Source organism: Pseudophryne corroboree, chromosome 4, assembly GCF_028390025.1.
Source record: "Pseudophryne corroboree isolate aPseCor3 chromosome 4, aPseCor3.hap2, whole genome shotgun sequence".
Taxonomy (NCBI): Eukaryota; Metazoa; Chordata; class Amphibia; order Anura; family Myobatrachidae; genus Pseudophryne; species Pseudophryne corroboree.
This window is the reverse complement of record NC_086447.1, coordinates 652648142-652666971: the sequence shown is the minus strand read 5'-3', so window position 1 is coordinate 652666971 and position 18830 is coordinate 652648142. Positions and strand designations below refer to the sequence as shown.

The window sequence follows — 18830 nt, the reverse complement described above, 5'->3', positions numbered from 1 at the left end:
GGCGTTCACAAAGCCTTAATCCAGCTCTGCACCTTTATATAACTATTTGCTAACACAAGTAGTTCTACCTAGGGCTATTCTTCTAGAAAACCACCTATCAATAAAGTATCACTAAGGAATCTGAGTGATACTCAGCTGCCTCACCAATACTCCAGGGAGTGTTTAGGTTTGCTATACTGCACTGTCAGGATGTCACAGGTCATACACGCATGTGTGACCAGCTAGTGGGATTATGAATGCTCAATAGAACTAAAATCCCAGAAAAATACCAGAGAAACTGAAAACCAATAAAAATATCTAAAAAATTTGAAATCTATATACTGTATATAGAAAACCCGATTAATCTTATCGCCGTCATTAATTACTTGCAGCTGCAACACTGTTATAACTTGTGGAAAAACTGCCTAGGACTTTTATCTCTATGATGAATAGACCCAGTAGAGTGGCTTTTTAGACCCACAGTTAAACCAGTATGAAATATTTAGGCGGAGGGATTCCCGGCGGTCGTAATACCGATGACAGGATCCCGATGATGAGAAGACCGACAGGAGTGAGTAAGGGGTGTTCTCCCCTCTCTCCACCCCCCTAACCCTAACCCACCCTTCCCGTAGTCTAACCCTAACCTCTCCCCTTAGTGCCTAACCCTAACCCCCTCTCGGAGGTGCCTAATCCTAACCACATCCCTGATGTCTAAACCTAACCCTCCCTCCCCCGCAGCTTAACCCTAACCTCCCCCGGGGGTTCCTAACCCTAACCAACTCTCCAGCAGCCTAACCATAATCCCCCCACGGCCTAAACCTAACACCCCCACCTGACGCCTAAACCTAACCCCTCCCCACTTGCCCTAAACCTCACTTCGCGGGGATACTTACAGTCAGGATGTCGGCTGTCGGGATTCCAGCATCGGGATCCTGACCCAATTGGAGTTCTGATGTCGGGATTCTGATGGGTGTTGGGATCCCGGCGTGGGTATTTTGACTGCCGGGATCTCGACAGCCAGCATCTTGACCACCTCACATTAAACCTACTACTGTACATTTATGTCTGTATATTTCTACATTTGATTTGTTTCCTTTTGTTGAGCCTTTGTTATATTTTCCCTTTGACATCGCTATGTTTACCAGGTTCATCAGGGGCTACATTAGTGCGCTACACTGCGAGTTCTGTAAGGGCCTCAATATATACCTCAAGGTGACAGAGACATACTGTATACACAATGTATACCTCAAGGGTGACAGAAACACATATAGACAATGTATACCTCAAAGGTGACAGAAACACATATACAACAATGTATACCTCAAAGGTGACACCAATGTATACCTCAAGGGTGACAGAAACACATATACACATTGTATACCTCAGGGTGACAGAGGCACATATACACAATGTATACCTCAAAGGTGTCAGAAACACATATACACAAACACAATGTATACCTCAAAGGTGACAGAAACACATATACAGTAGTATACACAATGTATACCTCAAGGGTGACAGAAACACATACAGTATACACAATGTATGCCTCAAGGGTAACAGAAACACATATACACAATGTATACATCAAAGGTGACAGAAACGCATATACACAATGTACTGTATACCTCTAAGGTGACAGAAACACATATATATACGTGGAGCTTTGATGGGAGACAGAACCCCTCAGCTGAAGATCTCAGGATTATTACTATGATAATTATACCTTACCACTTCATAAATAACTATAAAAATGTACCAAATGAATTAATGATAATGTTAAATCTGTCATACTATTAATTTTTCTCAATGCCATTTAGATGATAAGATCACATTTACAAAGTAAAACAAACAGCAATATTAATGGGAACACAAATGATTGCTTTGCAAGGTTGCAGATACTATTTATCTTACACCACACTGCACTGCTTCGCGGTGCCACATATCATAGGGAGAAGAGCACTAATGTCTTACCTCCGGCATACACCGGCAAGTCCCTGTAGGCTGCCTCTGGTGACAGCTTCTTTTCTGCAAAGTATTTCAAAGCCTATTTAAGACATATATGTACCACTGCAATCTTCTTATCACTATTGCCATCTCATATTTTCTTTTCGCTTTTTTAACAACTTTTTGGGTTATTAATTTCTATTTTTTACTGGAAGCCCAGGACCAGTTTTCCAGTGCAATGCGAATATGTGAACTGGAATTGTCAGGTCACAAATCTACGAGGGGACCTGGAGTGGCCAGGCGAAGCTGCAAGAGTGAGATTTTTTTTTTACTGTTGTTAAAGTCCAGTGATAGAGCTGCGATAAGTGGTGATAAAAAAGAATGATAAATAAACAAATGCTATCATCTTTTTAGATACAAAAGGGTAAATTTACTAAAGTGTGGGTTTTTTTAGAAGCGGAGATGCTGCCCATGGCAAGAACACTGATTCTACTTAAAATTTATCTAGCACCTTCTATAAGATAATAGCTAGAATCTGATTGGTTGCTATAGAGAACATCTCCATTTCTAAAAAACCCACTCTTTAGTAAATTTACCCCATAGAATCTATAACATAAAACTTCTGCAGATACACTTGTCTTCTAAATATAACCACTATCCATGTTGTTAACTACTGAACCTTTGAGAAGGTTTTGAAGATATAAATAAAACAAAAAGATAAATAAACGTGTGTGTATATATATATAATTGTCTGCTTTTTTGTGTTGACTATCTCCATATAGACATTTTGACCCTGTCGACTTTTTGACCCTATCAACCATTCCTACTGTCTACCTATTCTATTCTATGTTGACATTTTGACCATGTTGACCTTCTGACCCTGTCGACCTAATGCATGTCTACCATTAGTGTCGATCTAATAATCCACACCCGGGTAATACATCTTATTGGATAAATAAAGGGATCTCAGTGCTTCTGAAGTAAAAAGCTAGCTCAGTATTATTGTCTGGAATTGTTATGGGGGAGTATCAGAATTCACACATTCCTCATGTGTCACTTTTATTTATCAGCTGATGCTATGAATCACCACAGCTCTCTGCTTCTTGATAATTATTTAAAGAAGTGAGAAAAAGAAGTAGTATTTCCAGTGACAAGTATGAGCACTTCTTTTCAATCTAATCAACAACAGATGAGTATTAGATTCATGTATGAGATCTATATTTGTAATCAAATGCTAATCAATTCTAGAGGCATTAGCAAAACAACTGGTAATGCACAATAACAACAACAACAACAACAACAAAATAATTGTATTTTATTTATTATTTCACTAGAGTATATAAAGAGGACATTCATATCCAGAACCGGCATTACAGGTATTTCAGTGTTACCCAGGTTAGTTTTCAATGCAGGTCTAATCTGAATTACTAATAACATTTAAAGTGTTTTTCATTTATTCTATATATTAGTACTTCAGTAGGCGCCATATAAGAAGGGAATGGAAGGGAAGTAGTTCCATTTTGCGGTAGCATGCCTTGAAGAATAACCCTATACATTATTTATTCCTATGGAATTCACAAGTGGAATCACACACTAAATGCAAAAGCAATACGTAAAATCCCAGATATGTAACAAATGTATATAAATCTGAAAACACCAAACATGAAACACAAGACAATACATATTCCATAGGGATCAGTATGTGATCCCGGCGACCGGGATCCTGGCGGTCGGGGGGGGGGGGGGGGGGGGGGGGCGAGAGCAACGAAGCCCCTTGTGGGTTCGGTGGCGAGCTTTGCTCGACACAGGTTCTATTCTTCCGTAGACACCCACAAAGGGGGAAAACCTACCTTGCTGGTATTCCGGTGGCGGTATGGTGCCTCTGGCGGGATACCGGTGTCGGTTTTGTGATCCCGTACATCGGTACGCTGACCGCATACCATTCCATATATATGATATATATCTGTGGCAGTAATTTAGAATCATTTTACAACATTGAGACATACCTTCTAGGTGAACCATCTTCGAATGGCTGTATGATCACTGCTTTTACTGTGATTGAAGTACGAAGGAGATCAATCATTTGTTCATGAGTCAATGTTGCCACTGCCACTTTACAAATCTCAACTAAACGACTGCCTTGCCTTAAACCGGCCTTCCATGCCAAGCCAAAGGCCTCCACATCAGCAACAATCCCTTCAAAGTTCACATGAAAGCCAAGCTGACCCAGATTGTTTCTCCTTAAGATAATTTCTTTGGTTTCACATCCTTTAGTCACAATCTAGTCATAAAAATAGAAAATAACAGACAATTTATGAACAGGCTCATGCCGAAGCAGGAGGTTGTACAGGTTTATTTCCAAAACATTCCAGCATTCTCTTTGGGTTTGTTATTTCACCATAATGGATTCCAATATAAATGTGACTTAGTGTACCGCAGCTGCAGCATAAAATTCACAGCAGAAGGGGATGGGTGGGAGTTACATTTAACTTCTGTACTCCAGAGGATGACAGGCAGAGGTGTAAGTAGGGTTTTCGGAGCCCAGGGCAAGATGGAAAATGCCCCCCAATCCCCCCCACCAAAAACGGGCGTGGTCACACCCCAGAAGGGGTGTGGTCACGCACCAGAAGGGGTGTAGCCACTGAAAATGGTCCACAGTGCCAGTTACATTGCCCCACAGTGCCAGATACAATGCCCCACAGTGCCGGATACATGCCCCACAGTGCCAGTTACATTGCCCCACAGTGCCAGATACATTGCCCCACAGTGCCAGTTACATGCCCCACAGTGCCAGATACATGCCCCACAGTGCCAGTTACAATGCCCCACAGTGCCGGATACATGCCCCACAGTGCCGGATACATGCCCCACTGTGCCAGATACATGCCCCACTGTGCCAGATACATGCCCCACTGTACCAGACACATGCCCCACTGTGCCAGTTACATGCCCCACTGTGCCAGATACATGCCCCACTGTGCCAGATACATGCCCCACTGTGCTCCCCCCCCCCCCCCGGTCACTCACCGCTTGTGGCTCCGGCTCGCCTCTGATATGTGAGGGGAGGTCTCCGGCTGATGTGTGGCACCGGGTCGATAGCCAATCAGAGCTCGCGGACCGGCTGCCAATCAGGAGCCAGTCCGCAAGCTCTGATTGGCTAACGCCGCCGGAGACCGGACACAGCAGTGCTAGTGCTGGCAGCAGTGGTGAGGGGAGGGAGAGACGCTGCGCTCTCTTCCCCTCATATTTCGGCGTGACGGGGGCGAGTGGGGCATGATGCCCTGGCCGCCGGCGGTGCCCCCCCTCTCCTGGGCCTGCCAAGGCGCCCAGGGCACATGCCCCACTCGCCCTACCCTAGTTACGCCTCTGGTGACAGGCAAGTCTACTACCAAAGTAAGCCCTGCATTATACAGTAATATTATACTTGGCGGAGGACATTTATGACAATGGTGTAGAAAAAACTGCAAATTTTGGCGACACATGACTATGTCATTCTCCAATACTGTAACTGCCCATTTAACCCCGCTTCTCTTAACCACACTTTGTGAAATCAGAACTGCAGGCTTTTACAGGTGTATTATTTGCACATTAAATGTATTTATTGTTTTATGATGCAGGCTACCTTAGACTGTGTACACATCTAGAAGATACATCCGCCGACTGGCCATTGCGCTGACCTAGCAGCAGATTCTGATAAACATAAACACTTAATGATCAGCCGCTTAATAAGTCGGTTCAGACATCACAAGTGCAGCCAGTGTACGACTGGTCGTCGGGTCACCCATACACACAACCAAGCATGCCAAAATATCGGGATGTAGTTAATATCCTGGCGGTCGGGATCCCGGCAGTCAGAATACCGACGCCAGGATCCCGACCAATGAGGATGCCAACAGCTGCGCCAGTACTAGTTCCACTCGACCGAGCCCGCTGCTGGCATTCTGACGGCCGGGATCCCGGTGTCGGTATTCTGATCTCTGGGATCGCGGCTGCCGAGATTCTATCAACAACACCAAAATATCTGCAAGAAATATTGGCAATGGCTGTGCTGCTGGGCTGACGCCATGGGCGAAATGTAACAGTCTCCGTTTTTTAAAGCAGCAAACATTTACAAGGCAAAACCAGGTTGTCACACAATTTTTTGACTGCTTTCTCGCTAATCATCAGATAATTAGGAAGGTATAGAAGAGCAGCAATGTATGGATGCCACACGCACCTGTCACTATGGAACGTGGCAGTTAATAGGTGATATGTATCTAGCCTAGGAGACAAAGTGAAGAAGTTGTCCAAAGTAGCCCTCAGCTTGTCATTTATCTAGCACAGTCTATGCAACAAGAGTTATAAGTTGATTGGTTGCTATGGGCAACCTCTGCATGTTATATTTCTCAAAAGTTAGATACATCTCCCCCGGAGTGTTACGAGAGAGAGAGACCGGTGGCAGATAAGTAGCCGGCTATTGATTTCCAGCTCTAGGGGGGCCTTCCCCTGCTCATCTCGAATGTTGGAGGTATATATGCACCCAGCCCCCACTAACATACTGTTTTGGTGGTGGAAACTATAAGCACCCTAAAGAATGATAGTGCCACATGTGCCATCTAAATATGGCTAACTTTGTGGCATACTTACCAACATTTTATTTTTCACTCCAGAAGATCGCAGGAGATGTGGCACCCAAAATCACATTGTCATGGCCCGGCCTTTCACTGCTCAATGTCATCATTTGTGTCATTAAGCAGCATGCGGAGGGGCCAATAAAATGCGATTCACAGAGCTACATGCCCAGGATACCGGCTGCCCAAAATTCTCACAAATATTTCGGAAGGCAGGCAAGTATTATAACCAAATGTGGAATGGGAAGATTTGCTAGTTTGGGTGCTTTTCAGTTCCAGTACAATCCTGCTATGCTATGTCTTGCATATACTGTAGCATGCATCACACATTGGTAACAAAGATAGGCAATCCATTGTTCAGCTATTGATGTCAGACAAGTCCCAATATAACATGCCAGATTTTTTATATTACATGGAATTCCACACTTTAAGAGCCAAGGTTGCCCGTGTTTGATGTTACAGAAGATTCATCTACCATTTTAAATGGTTGTATGCACATATTTATTAACTTACTGAAATCTTCTGTTCATTGTACCTAGGCTTTTGTCACACTGGGTGGGATGTACTAATGGCAAAATGTGGATTTAATAACGGCAACTACCATTTTCAGAGAAGCCTATGGGCAGTATGGATGGTGTAATGGTTAGCATTAACGCCTCACAGCACTGAGGTCATGGGTTCAATTCCCACCATGGCCCTAACTGTGTGGAGTTTGTATATTCTCCCCATACTTGTGTGGGTTTCCTCCGGGTACTCCAGTTTCCTCCCACAATCCAAAAATATATTGGTAGGTTAATTAACCTTAATGTGTGTACATGTGGTAGGCAATATAGAGTGTTAGCTCCACTGGGGCAGGGACTCATGTGAATGGGTAAATATTCTCTGTAAAGCGCCGCGGAATATGTGTGCGCTATATCAATAACTGATAATAATAAATAAATAATTATTTTCGCATAATTCCCCAAGGAGGATTCAATAGGAACCCTGCCAATGTTCCACATGGATCAAGCATGTGTTGAGCAACGGCTGCACATGCGCAGATGGACTCCTAGTTCATAAATCCGTAAGTCCCCTCATCGCAACTGACATCTGTTATAGGGAGAACTGTCCTTTGCGATTTTAATCACAATTGCATGCAATCAGTGTGGATGTATCACATTCAAAATGCAATGTGTGATATATCCTGCCCACTATGAGCTGGATCACCACAACCCACACAAGATTATCACATTACTAGTTGTGACCACTTCCTGTGGGGGATTCAGCTCGGCCCCTCCCACATGGACATGCTTGGCCACGCGCCAGGAGCTGGGGATCATGTAGCAGAGAGAGAGAGAGAGGCAGCGTGGCAGATAATCCAGCAGGGACCCCAGAAAGAGACGATGCGCTGGGACTGCAACATAGTATTTTAATAGATTTTAGAGGGTAGTGGATGTGGCCACACCTCCCAGATTTTGGAATGCCAGAGTACCTGGACCTATCCCCGCTCTTGACGGCCCTGCCTCCATGCTCCACACATGCCAACAAGCAGGTTGAATAAAAGATAATAACTCAACAGATGGGTTACGGTCATTAGATCGACACAACTTAGGTCGACAATGCCATTAGGTCGACATGTCCGTTAGGTCGACATGTACTGGGTCGACATGTCAAAAGGTCGACATGAGTTTTTTTTAAAAAAATGTTTCATTTTTGGGGATTTTTTCATACTTAACGATCCACGTGGACTACGATTGGAACAGTAATCTGTGCCGAGCGAAGCGGTAGCGGAGCGAGGCACCTTGCCCGAAGCATGACGAGTGAAGCGAGCCATGCGAGGGGACATGATGAACTATTTTGGATTCCTCATCACTTTACGGAGAAAATGCCAGAATTGTCAGATTTATTAAAAAAGAGATGGACTACCGTGGTTGCTTCCAATTAGTGGTATAATAGCTGCAAGAGGAGACCACAGTAACTTAGAAAGAGTGAATTTTTCTTGGTTCCATTTGGAAGGAGCCTTGTGGAACAAGACTACTCAACCTGCTAATGTTTCAGAAGCTACGCTGTCTAATGTGGTAACAGCATGGTATTCTGTTGGAAATACATGTTCAGCAAATGGCAACAGTGGGCAGAGGTGCATAGTGCATAACGCATTACATAATGTGTAAGGCAAAATAAACATGCGAGTTCAGATCATGTGGAAGCATCTAGATCAGGCATGTCCAAACTGCGTCCCTCCAGCTGTTGAGAAACTACACATCCCAGCATGCCCTGACACAGCTTTAGCATTCTCTGACAGTAAAACTGTGTCAGGGCATGCTGGGATATGTAGTTTCACAACAGCTGGAGGGCCGCAGTTTGGACATGCCTGATCTAGATTTACTAAAAATGTGAGTGATCAAAGTTTGGTTGCAATGTATACATGTGGCAATGCATCTCTGTGACTTCAGTAGTGCAAAGAGCACATCAATGGTACAAGCATACATTTTTTCTTAGTGGTACTGATAGTAAAAATGGGCGTGGACATGTGTCATGAGGGAGCGTGGTCACACGAAACTAGGGGAGTGGCTACATGACAATAGGGGCATGGCCACATTATGCCACACACTGTAACGCCCCTTACACATTATGCTACACAACGTAATGCTTATTACACATGCCCATTACACATTATGCCAGACACAGTAACACCCATTACACATTATGCCACACACCGTAATGCCTTACATATTATACCACACACCGTAATGCCTATTACATATTATGCCACACACAGTTATGCCACTGACACCATTTTATGTCCCACACACAAAAATGCCCTTATAAATTATGCCCCAGTGGTGGGCTGGTGGTACTGGTGAGTACCACCACCATATTTCTTAATGGTACGCCGTACCACCCCGTACCACCCTACTTTCAGCACTGGAGCACAAGTATTAGGCTACTGAATAGTGGAGGAAGACACTACGGTCAGATGAATTATTCATCACCATTCTCTGGACAAATTAACCTAAGTGTTTTATTATAGTGGAGGAGTCTGGTTGTTCCTTAACACTGAGGATCACATTTTCCTAGCGAGGTCTGAGCCCAATGGTTTCATGAGCACAATTATACATATGTCACGGCCTGCTCAGTTAATAGCCTTGACGTTAACATTCAACACATCAGACAGTGGTGAATAGGATTGATTACAATTCTGTATCTGCTTTGTGTCATCGATTACATGAAGGCGTCTTATTTACAATATAAAACATTAGAATAATTATACAAATCACTGACAAGAACATACGAGTATTACAGACAGTAAATACATACAGATAATGAATTAATTCATAATAGCAACACTGTAGCTCTAAAGAATGGATAGAGAACACATTTGTTTATGCCACACCACATTGACACAGTATTACAACAAAAGTTAATAGGGAATATAATGGCCATTAGCTTGATTGGCTGTTTTTCCATAGAGCGATAGTATAATATACCTTGAGATATCCGATGTTAGGGGGCAAAGAGCTCCAAAGTGTGATCGGCTCCTAAGGAAATGTGCACTTTCCTACTTTTAGGGGGTCATTCTGACCTGATCGCTCACTGCAGTTTATCGCAGCGCAGCGATCAGGTCAGGACTGCGCATGCGCCGGCGCCGCAATGCGCCGGCACATGGCTGACAGGCGACGGCTGTTGTTGCCTAGCAATCGCCTCTGCCTGATTGACAGGCAGAGGCGGTCGCTAGGCGGGAGGGGGCGGCACGGCATTTTGTGGGCGCGGTCCGGCCAACGTAGGCGGGCAGCGACGAGTAGCTCCCGGCCAGCGCGCAAAAGCTGCGCTGACCGGGAGCTACTCCTGAAGTACAAAAGCATCACCGCTGTGTGATGCTTTTGTACTTCAGCGACGGGGTAGGGACTGACATGCGGGGCAGGCTAGCCCTGTGCTGGGCCTCCCCCCGCATGTCAGTGTGGATGATCGTAGCTGTGTTAAATTTAGCACAGCTACGATCAACTTGGAATGACCCCCTTAGTTCCATGGGCTTGAGTGGCTGCCGCGGCTTGCAGTGCAGTACACACTGATTTATTGGCCCATCTGAACACAGGCAGTCTAAGATGCAGTTTTCATGTATAATGGTATAATGTAGCCAGAAGTATGCACAGTGCGTGAAGTAACAAGATATGTTCCACAAACACACATATACTTCACTCTGAATTTGCCCCTTAGCTTTAAAATACAATTTAGGAGGAGATTTAACAAATCTTGGAGAGAGAAATTTGCTCATAGCAACCAGCTTCTGTCATTTTCTAGCACCTCTAAAATGACAGCAGCTGATTTGCTGGTACTTATCGCTCTCCAAGATTTGATAACTCTTCCCCAATGCTTTAATAGCTGAAAACAAACATTTGCTTCATTTCAGAAGGAAAAATGCTGAGATTTACTCACTTCTAGTCGTTGAACAATCTCTCGGACATCCTCAACACAGTTGTCCACTGAAGAAAGAAGAATGCATTCCCCTCTTTCATAAAACATTTTCATAGTCATTAATCCCGATGTCCAGCCAATAACATCTCTACAGGAACAATTAAAAACAACATTTTTGGATTCTTTCTCAACAAGGACCACAAATTCATTAGATATTCCAAGGAGACATTCAATGTCAGCAGCCAATCCAAAGTCTCGTGCTATAACATTCCATACTATGGCACCAATGCTGTAAAAATGAGCATCTCGTTTTGGTTTCACCCTTTCCTTTTTTTTAGCTCCAAGAGTAATGAAACTCAATTTTACTGAACTATCGACAGTAGCTGTTGAAACAAAGTTTTCTGCCAAATCCTTCAAATATTCTTGTCTTGTTCTTATGGCCATAGCTTTAAACTTTTCAGACTTGTGTGCTGCGTTTTCAGCATTGATTACTTTGGCAAGAAGAAAATCCCTAAACACAGCAGACTTTGGAAAGGTCGATCCTTTGGGTATCGGAGGGCCAAAAGGTGGAACATCCTTTGACCTAGAGACAGCAACACTAAAAAGTGGTGGGAAAAAGGAAAACAAGATGAAATCCCATATCTGAATATTTGCAGTCTGTACGCACAGGTTTTCCAATAATTTTGTCACTTATGCTTTTATTTTCTAAGTAGTTAAAATTAGCTATAGTGTTATATACCTGGCAGCTGCTATCACCAATCCCCAGGAGTACTTCTCCATCTAACTACAACTATAACAAACCTCAGGGATGCAACCTATTCACAAAACAGTAATTTACAACTTCCTATACATTATGAATAGCCACATCCATGTGCCTGCTAATAGAAAAACAGAGATGAGGATATAAGATACCTCAGAGAATGGAGCTAGCTAATGACAACCTTGATACACTAAGGGCACAATGAACTTTACTTACAATTGCACTAGATGCAATAAGTCTTGGTTTTGCATCAGTGGTACAAGTAGTGTATTGGACTTCATCATGACCCTATCAGTGCACACCAAAGGCTATGCCCGCTCTTACATTTGCACAGATTTACCAACTCTGCATGATCCTACTGCAAGCACACTTACTGCAGTTTGTGAAAGAATGGAGAAAATAGAGACACACTGTGCAGAAAACACACCAAAAGTCAACCATCCAGTACTGTAATGCCTCCACCTCAAAACTACTTCATTTAGGGTACTATGGGGGTCATTCCGAGTTGTTCGCTTGTTATATTTTTCTCGCAACGGAGCGATTAGTCGCTAATGCGCATGCCCAATGTCCGCAGTGCGACTGCGCCAAGTAAATTTGCTATGCAGTTAGGTATTTTACTCACGGCATTACGAGTTTTTTTCTTCGTTCTGGTGATCGTAATGTGATTGACAGGAAGTGGGTGTTTCTGGGCGGAAACTGGTCGTTTTATGGGTGTGTGCGAAAAAACGCTACCGTTTCTGGGAAAAAAGCGGGAGTGGCTGGAGAAACGGAGGAGTGTCTGGGCGAACGCTGGGTGTGTTTGTGACGTCAAACCAGGAACGAAACTGACTGAACTGATCGCAGATGCCGAGTAATTCTGTAGCTACTCAGAAACTGCTAAGAAGTGTCTATTCGCAATTCTGCTAATCTTTCGTTCGCAATTTTGCTAAGCTAAGATTCACTCCCAGTAGGCGGCGGCTTAGCGTGTGCAATGCTGCTAAAAGCAGCTTGCGAGAGAACAACTCGGAATGAGGGCCTATGTACTAAGTCTTGGAGAGAGATAACGTGGATGGAGATAAAGTACCAACCAACTAGCTCCTAACTCTCATTTTTTTCAAACACAGCATCACAACATGGCAGTTAGGAGCTGAGTGGCTGCCACTTTATCTCCTTCCACCTTATCTCTCTCTAAGGTTTAGTACACAGACCCCTGCGTCTTTTATGCTAGCTCAGAGTGGCTAATGAAAAAACATCTCTACCTAGTTATATAGAAACAAATTGCTATTGGAAACCAGTAACAATAATAATAATAATAATAATAATAATAATAACAATACATTAAACGTCGCAGTCACATCAATAAAATTAATGCCATAAGCTATCAGCTACAAAGTATACTCTTGTTTGTGCAATACCATCTCTCTCTTAGGAAACTAGAACTGTGTGTGTGTGTGTGTGTGTGTGTGTGTGTGTGTGTGTGTGTGTATATATATATATATTTACACACATATACAATCACTCAAAGAAAGGGCGCTCTATAGTGCATGATTCTATTTTAAAAGGTAAATTTATTAAAACGGCTTTCCACACACAGTTGTCAGACACCGTACCATAGCAGGCGGTATCAATCACCATACTATAGTGTTTGAATAAAAAGTAGAAGAGCTTCAACGCATCCGGGGGAACTTCGCCACCTTGCAGTAGTCCTCGCGCTAGGCCACGCACCTACGCGTTTCGTCATCCAAGACTTCGTAAAAGGGCTGGCCTAGCGTAGCTCAGTCACTCTCTTTAACCTCCGCTGAACCAATCAGGGAATAAAACCATCGGTAATTTAATCACACTGGTGCTTTCCATTCTACACACCAGACAATTTTTAACAGCAAATTAAAACACAGTAAAATGTCATTAATACATACATAACAAATGCATATTGTTAAAAAAACATTGATCTATACCATATTCATCTAGAATCACCAATCATTTACTTGATTAACCCTATCCTTGCAGTTTAATTCCTATTACACAGGAACATTGGGACTTAATAAATAAACGGGGTAATTTCAAATCCTTCGTTTAAACCAGTGGGATACAATGTATTATGCGTGAGGATCCAATATGTTTCTTGCTTAGCCAGGTGTTTCAATCTATCACCTGCACAGTGATTCAAAGTTACATGTTCTAATCCGACAAATTGCAGCAAATGCGGATTTCCATCCATGGTTTTAAAATGCTGGGGTACGCTGTGATTAGCAAGTTTATTTTTAATATTTCTATAGTGCTCAAGAATACGTATCTTTAGTGATCTCTTAGTTTTTCCAATATACTTCTTACCACAGGTACAAATAAGCATATAAACTACAATCACAGCGTATCCCGGCATTTTAAAACTTGCCAGGATGGAAATCTGCATTTGATGCGATTTGCGGAGGTTAAAGAGAGTGACTGAGCTACGCTAGCCCAGCCCTCTGACGAAGTCTTGGATGACAAAACACGTAGGTGCGTGGACTAGCGCAAGGACTACTGCAAAGTGGCGAAGTTCCCCCGGATGCGTTGAAGCTCTTCTACTTTTTATTCAAACGCTATACGTACGGTGGTTGACACCGCCAGCTATGGTACGGTTTCTGACAATTGTGTGTGGAAAGCTGTTGTAATAAATTTTCCTTTTAAAACAGAATCATGCACTATGGAGCGCCCTTTCTTTGACTGATTTTAGATTCTAATACCATCTGTGGATATTGGTGCACAAAAGGAACAGCCGATCCAAGGGATTGAAGTGCAAGGAGACTATTTGGAATCCCCATAATAGAGTGGATAGTCTGCTATTGAAATAGCTACAACGTTGGGACTTGTTGTTCCACAGAGTGACTTATGAGATGGATTGATACTTTACGGATGAACTGTGTTTTATTATATATATATATATATATCATACTTGCCTACCTGACCCTCTCCATGAGGGAGAAAATGCTCTGTTCCTGGACTTTCCTGGTAATGTATGATTGCCATCACCTGTGGTGAGCTAGTTAATTGATAAGAAAGGTGTTTCACCACAGGTGAGGGCAATCATACATTACCAGGAAAGTCCAGGAACAGAGCATTTTCTCCCTCATGGAGAGGGTCAGGTAGGCAAGTATGATATGGGTGTGGTATTGAAAGTCGACAGTAACTAGGTCGACAATGTCTAGGTCGACCACTATTGGTCGACAGTAACTAGGTCGACAGGGTCTTTAGGTCGACATGTTCTAGGTCGACAGGTCAAAAGGTCGACATGAGTTTTTACTGTTATTTTGGTGTCGTTCTCTTTGTAAAGTGACTGGGAACCCCAATTAGTGCACCGCGTCCCCTCGCATGGCTCGCTTTGCTCGCCATGCTTCGGGCATGGTGCCTTCGCTCCGCTACCGCTTCGCTCGGCACAGATTACCGTTCCAATCGTACTCCACGTGGATCGTTAAGTATGAAAAGGTTCAAAAAAATAAAAAAATTGTGAAAAACTCATGTCGACCTTTAGACCTGTCGACCTAGAACATGTCGACCTAAAGACCCTGTCGACCTAGACACCCTGTCGACCTAGTTACTGTCGACCAATAGTGGTCGACCTAGACATTGTCGACCTAGTTACTGTCGACTTTCAGTCCGGATCCCGTATGATATATATACATACACACAGTATATGTATTTGTTATAGCCTGTCATAAATTACATACCAACAGGCCACCAGACACTGCTACAACACTGGACTTCATTCAAAGCTGGAGTGAATTTCCTAATAGGCCAAAATAATGAAATGTACAACCTAATCAGTATATTTCTTTAAATACCAGCTGCAGCAATCACTATATCATTCTGAAATCTCCACTTGTTTGCTGCACAAGCAAGTCTGCTGAGTATAAGGATTTTCCTTTTTGATGCTCCTCCTATCTGTTTTTATGGGCTACAGTTAAGATTTTGAATGGATGTGTCATTTAGCACAATGGGGCAGATGTATTAACCTGGAGAAGGCATAAGGAAGTGATAAACCAGTGATATGTGCAAGGTGATAAAGGCACCAGCCAATCAGTTCCAATATGTAAATTAACAGTTAGGATCTGATTGGCTGCTGCCTTTATCACCTTGCACATATCACTGGTTTATCACTTCCTTATGCCTTCTCCAGGTTAATACATCTGCCCCAATGTTTGTTGTTACACCATAGGTTTTGTTTTTATTTGTAAATTATAAGCCATACTTGAACTGTTTATAGTTACTGTTTTGAAGAAGTTCTAAGGAATTGCTTGTATATGTATACTGAAACAGTTTCTTTTATTTTAAAGATCTATTTGTGAATCTCACTGTGGAGGTTACCATTGTCAACACATTTTTTTCAACTTCTGTTGTACTACTATGATATGTATGTTTTGTATTTTGGTCTATGATGGCTGACACACCCCATGCTATTTAGATTTTTTAATATATAAACCCCTTTTTTCAGATAACAACTTTATGGGGTATATGCAATTGCGGTCGAATTCCGGCTGGAATTCGACCGCTTTTAAATTCGACACAATTCGACAGACGAATCCCGGCCGCCGGGACCGGAATTCGACATATTCAATAAAAAACGGATTCAACAGTCCCGCTGTCGAAAAACGGACCAATTGACGGATATCTGCGTCCTGGATTCAACTTTTTGGACGGCACAAAAGTGTTTAAAAAAACCCGGAAAAAAATGCGTGGGGTCCCCCCTCCTAAGCATAACCAGCCTCGGGCTCTTGAGCCGGTCCTGGTTGTAAAAATACATGGAAAAAATTGACAGGGGATTCCCCGTATTTTTACAACCAGCACCGGGCTCTGCGTCCGGTCCTGGTGCAAAAAATACGGGGCACAAAAAGCGTAGGGGTCCCCCATATTTTTTAACACCAGCACCGGGCTCCACTAGCTGGAGAGATAATGCCACAGCCGGGGGACACTTTTATACTGGTCCCTGCGGCCGTGGCATTAAATCCCCAACTAGTCACCCCTGGCCGGGGTACCCTGGAGGAGTGGGGACCCCTGAAATTAAGGTGTCCCCCCCCCTCTCCAGCCACCCAAGGGCCAGGGGTGAAGCCCGAGGCTGTCCCCCCCATCCAAGGGCTGCGGATGGGGGGCTGATAGCCTTGTGTCAAATAAAAGAGTATTGCTTTTTTGTAGCAGAACTACAAGTCCCAGCAAGCCTCCCCCACAAGCTGGTGCTTGGAGAACCACAAGTACCAGCATGCGGGGGGGAAACGGGCCCGCTGGTACCTGTAGTTCTACTGCAAATAAATACCCAAATAAAAACAGTACATGCACACCGTGATTGTATAACTTTATTACATACATGCTGACACACACATACTTACCTATGTTGACACGAGGTTCGGTCCACTTCTCCAAGTAGAATCCACGGTGTACCTGAAAATAAAATTATACTCACCAAAATCCAGTGTAGCTGTGTCCTGTTCTTTTTTGTAATCCACGTACTTGGCAAAAAAAGAAAACGCATTACCCGGACCACGCACTGAAAGGGGTCCCATGTTTACACATGGGACCCCTTTCCCCGAATGCTGAGACTCCCCGTGACTCCTGTCACAGAGGGTCCCTTCAGCCAATCAGGGAACGCCACGTCATGGCACTCTCCTGATTGGCTGTGCGCGTCTGAGCTGTCAGACGCGCATAGCACATACCGCTCCATTATCTTCAATGGTGGGAACTTTGCGGTTAGCGGTGAGGTTACTCGCGGTCAGCCGTATCCCCCGTATTTTTTGCACCAGGACCGGACGCAGAGCCCGGTGCTGGTTCTAAAAATACGGGGGATCCCCTGTCAATTTCCCCCCGGTATTTTTACAACCAGGACCGGCTCAAAGAGCCCGAGGCTGGTTATGCTTAGGAGGGGGGACCCCACGCATTTTTTTTCTTGATTTTAACCCATTCCCACCCCTTCCCACTGAAAACCATACTCTATTTTAGTCAGTTAAAAAAAATATATATATTCTTTTAAAAAATATAAAAATAATACTTGTGTCTCCTAATAGACAAACCAAGTACATAATCCCTTCTAATATAAATAGATATGCTATTAGCAATAAAAAAACACAAAAAATAACATGTTTTTAATTTTTTTTTATTAGATTCCGCCAGCAAAGTGAGGCGGAATGAAATTGACAAAATTACTGTCAAAAAGCACTGTTGTCGAATCGACATTCTTCAATTGAATATACTTTTGTCGAAAAGCCGCATTTTTACCATTGCAGACATGTCGAATTTGACAACTGTCGAATTTCAAAAAGTCGAATTTTTGTCGAAAAGTACTGTATTCCATTGTCAAATTTTTTTTCGGTGTCGAAAATGCCCCGTTTTTCCACATTTGCGGCAATCCGACCGCAATTGCATATACCCCATAATATGAGATTTTTTCCATCTAAATGAGTTGGATGGAAAGTCCTCTAGCCCAGTGGTTCTCAACCGCGGGCCTCAAGTACCCCCAACAATTCATGTTTTCCAGGTCTCCCCACAGGATTTCAAGTGAAATAATTTGCTTCACATGTGGGTCTTTTAAAATGTGTCAGTGAGTAATGAATACACCTGTGCACCAGCTAGGTGACCTGGAAAACATGAACTGTTGGGGGTACTTGAGGACCGAGGTTGAGAACCACTGCTCTAGCCTAGGCAGGTATGATGAAACCCTCTCCCAGGCAAGATGCAACGAGTTTGCAAACTTCTTTGCAGATAAAGGGGTATAGTCAATAACTGTCGGAAGCTGCCGTCTAGTCGGATAGACGGCAGCTTCCGACAGTTTTAGGTCGGAAGGGGTTCCAACCTATTCATTAGGGCCCCATTTATTCCAACAAGTCTGGAAACCCGACTTGTCGGAATGCACGCTGCCGATCAGCGTGCATTGTCGGAAGCGGGGCCAAACCCGACAGGTTTTAGCCCCGTTTCCGACAATCTCAATCCGACTTTAAAAAAAGCAGCGCTGCAGCGGGGAGAGCAGGAACCCAGTGGCAGCGTCCAGCCAGCGAGGTCCCGCTTGCTGGAGGCGGGTGGATGCCGCAGTGAGCATCTGCTGAAGCAGCCGCTGCTCGCCCCATCTCCTCCTCTCCGTCTCCCCTCCTCCGCTGCTCTCCCGCTGCTGCCCCCAATGCCAGAGACATCTCTATCACGGGCAG

At 43.7% G+C, this 18830-nt stretch overlaps 1 protein-coding gene and 1 long non-coding RNA gene across 7 annotated transcripts in view; one reads left to right on the top strand and one right to left on the bottom strand.

Moving 5' to 3' along the window:
• The window catches only part of SIPA1L2 (signal induced proliferation associated 1 like 2), a 795004-nt gene that overhangs the window by 277814 nt on the left and 498360 nt on the right, over positions 1–18830 (bottom strand). For all 6 annotated transcript variants that reach the window (XM_063917773.1, XM_063917774.1, XM_063917772.1 and 3 more), the window contains 2 exons: positions 10950–11526; positions 3933–4207 (listed from right to left, as the gene is read on the bottom strand). In XM_063917773.1, the coding sequence (XP_063773843.1) occupies positions 3933–4207; positions 10950–11526 (852 nt within the window). The remainder of the gene's footprint in view (positions 1–3932; positions 4208–10949; positions 11527–18830) is intronic.
• LOC134910109 (uncharacterized) overlaps positions 1–18830 on the top strand; it is a 78011-nt gene that overhangs the window by 17157 nt on the left and 42024 nt on the right. The window contains exon 2 of the long non-coding RNA XR_010176121.1: positions 3261–3321. This is a non-coding gene — a long non-coding RNA (uncharacterized LOC134910109). The remainder of the gene's footprint in view (positions 1–3260; positions 3322–18830) is intronic.